Source organism: Otolemur garnettii, unplaced genomic scaffold, assembly GCF_000181295.1.
Source record: "Otolemur garnettii isolate 467f Iridium unplaced genomic scaffold, OtoGar3 scaffold00032, whole genome shotgun sequence".
In the NCBI taxonomy this organism is placed as follows: domain Eukaryota; kingdom Metazoa; phylum Chordata; class Mammalia; order Primates; family Galagidae; genus Otolemur; species Otolemur garnettii.
The window spans coordinates 12,337,875-12,339,496 of record NW_003852427.1 but is presented as its reverse complement, the minus strand read 5'-3'; the positions used below and the strand labels follow the sequence as shown (position 1 = coordinate 12,339,496).

Here is a 1,622-nt window from a genome sequence, read left to right as displayed (position 1 = left end):
AGATATTTGCATATCATGAATCAGTCAAAAGCTTGATAACTAGGATCTATAGAGAAATCAAATTAATAAAAAAAAAAAAAAGATCCAACAATCCCATATATCACTGGGCAAGAGAAATAAATATAACTTTCTCTAAAGAAGACAGACAAATGGCTAACAAACATACAAAAAAAAAAAAATGCTCATCGTCCCTGATCATCAGAGAAATGCAAATCAAAACCACCCTGAGATATCACCTAACCCCAATGAGAATGGCCCACATCACAAAGTCTGAAAGCTACAGATGCTGGTGTGGATGTGGAGAGAAGGGAACACTTTTATACTGCTGGTGGGACTGCAAACCAATACAACCTTTTTGGAAAGAAGAATGGAGAATCCTCAAAGAATTGAAATTGATCCTGCAAACCCATTATGAGGCATCTACCAAAAAGAAAAAAAATCCTTTTATCATAAGGACGTTTGCACTAGACTTTTTAAACAGCTAGGTTTACAACTGCCAACATGTGGAAACAGCCTAAATGCCCACGAACCCAGGAAGGGATTAACGAGCTGTGGTATGGTGTATACCATGGAATTCTATTCAGCCACTAAAAAAGATGGAGACTTTTTATCTTTTGTATTAACCTGGATGGAGGTAGAATACATTCTTCTTAGTAAAGCATCACAAGAATGGAGAAGCAAGAATCCAATGTACTCAATTCTAACATGAAGGCGGTAGATGAGCTAATGCAAGGGCGGGGTAGGGGAATGAGCAAGTGGGAGAGGTGAGGAGGGAAGGGTAAGGGAAGTCACATTGTACGGCACACCTCTGGGGGTGGAACACAATTATAAGAGGGACTTTATCTAAGGAATGCAATCAGTGTAACCTAATTCTTTGTACCCTCAATGAACCCCAAACAATAAAAAAAAAAAAAAAGGAAAACAAAGCAGCATGCTAATAAAATCTATGTACTTAATTTGTTTTGTTCCTCAAAAAAGCCACTAACTAAAGGTTTAAAAAAACTAATCTTATATACATACTTTACATAACATATATTTACCCCATAAATATTTTAAAGAATGGCTTTTATATGATTATTACAATATATATCTTGTTAATTTAACTGCAAGTTAAATTAATTAAATGCAAGTGCAGTCTTTCAGATTCGTTATTGAAAATTGTTCTCTACATGATTTAGAAAATGGTTAATTTCTTGGATAAAACATAGCATATTTAGAAGTCCGAAAGCCAAGTAAATCTCTTATTTCATTTCGGAATTTTGACAGATCTTGGCGCAGTTCATTTAGATTTTCCACAGTGGCCTGATCTGTACTTTGCATCTTCTGTCTCATAGAAGTCAAGTAACGATGCACTAAGCAACACATCACTTTTTGGTAGTTTTCATCTCTCTTTTGTTTCAAGTTTTTCCATTCCTTCAAAACAAATAACAGTATGATACTAAGATATACAGAAACATACTTAAATGAGGTAGATTTTTAAAAAATGTTCACAGATACAAACACATCTTTAATGCTTCAGCAGATCATAGTTTCACTACTATATAGTACAAAATGTTTAAAATGGGCTCGGCGCCTATGGCTCAACCGGCTAAGGAGCCAGCCACGTACACCTAAGGTGGCGG

At 35.5% G+C, this 1,622-nt stretch overlaps 1 protein-coding gene across 2 annotated transcripts in view; it reads right to left on the bottom strand.

Moving 5' to 3' along the window:
• Positions 1 to 1,061: 1,061 nt before the first annotated feature.
• TRPC1 (transient receptor potential cation channel subfamily C member 1) overlaps positions 1,062 to 1,622 on the bottom strand; it is a 51,800-nt gene continuing 51,239 nt past the window's right edge. For both annotated transcript variants that reach the window (XM_003789459.3, XM_003789458.3), the window contains one exon: positions 1,062 to 1,413. In XM_003789459.3, coding sequence (XP_003789507.1) covers positions 1,186 to 1,413 — 228 coding nt within the window. In that variant the 3' untranslated portion in view covers positions 1,062 to 1,185. The remainder of the gene's footprint in view (positions 1,414 to 1,622) is intronic.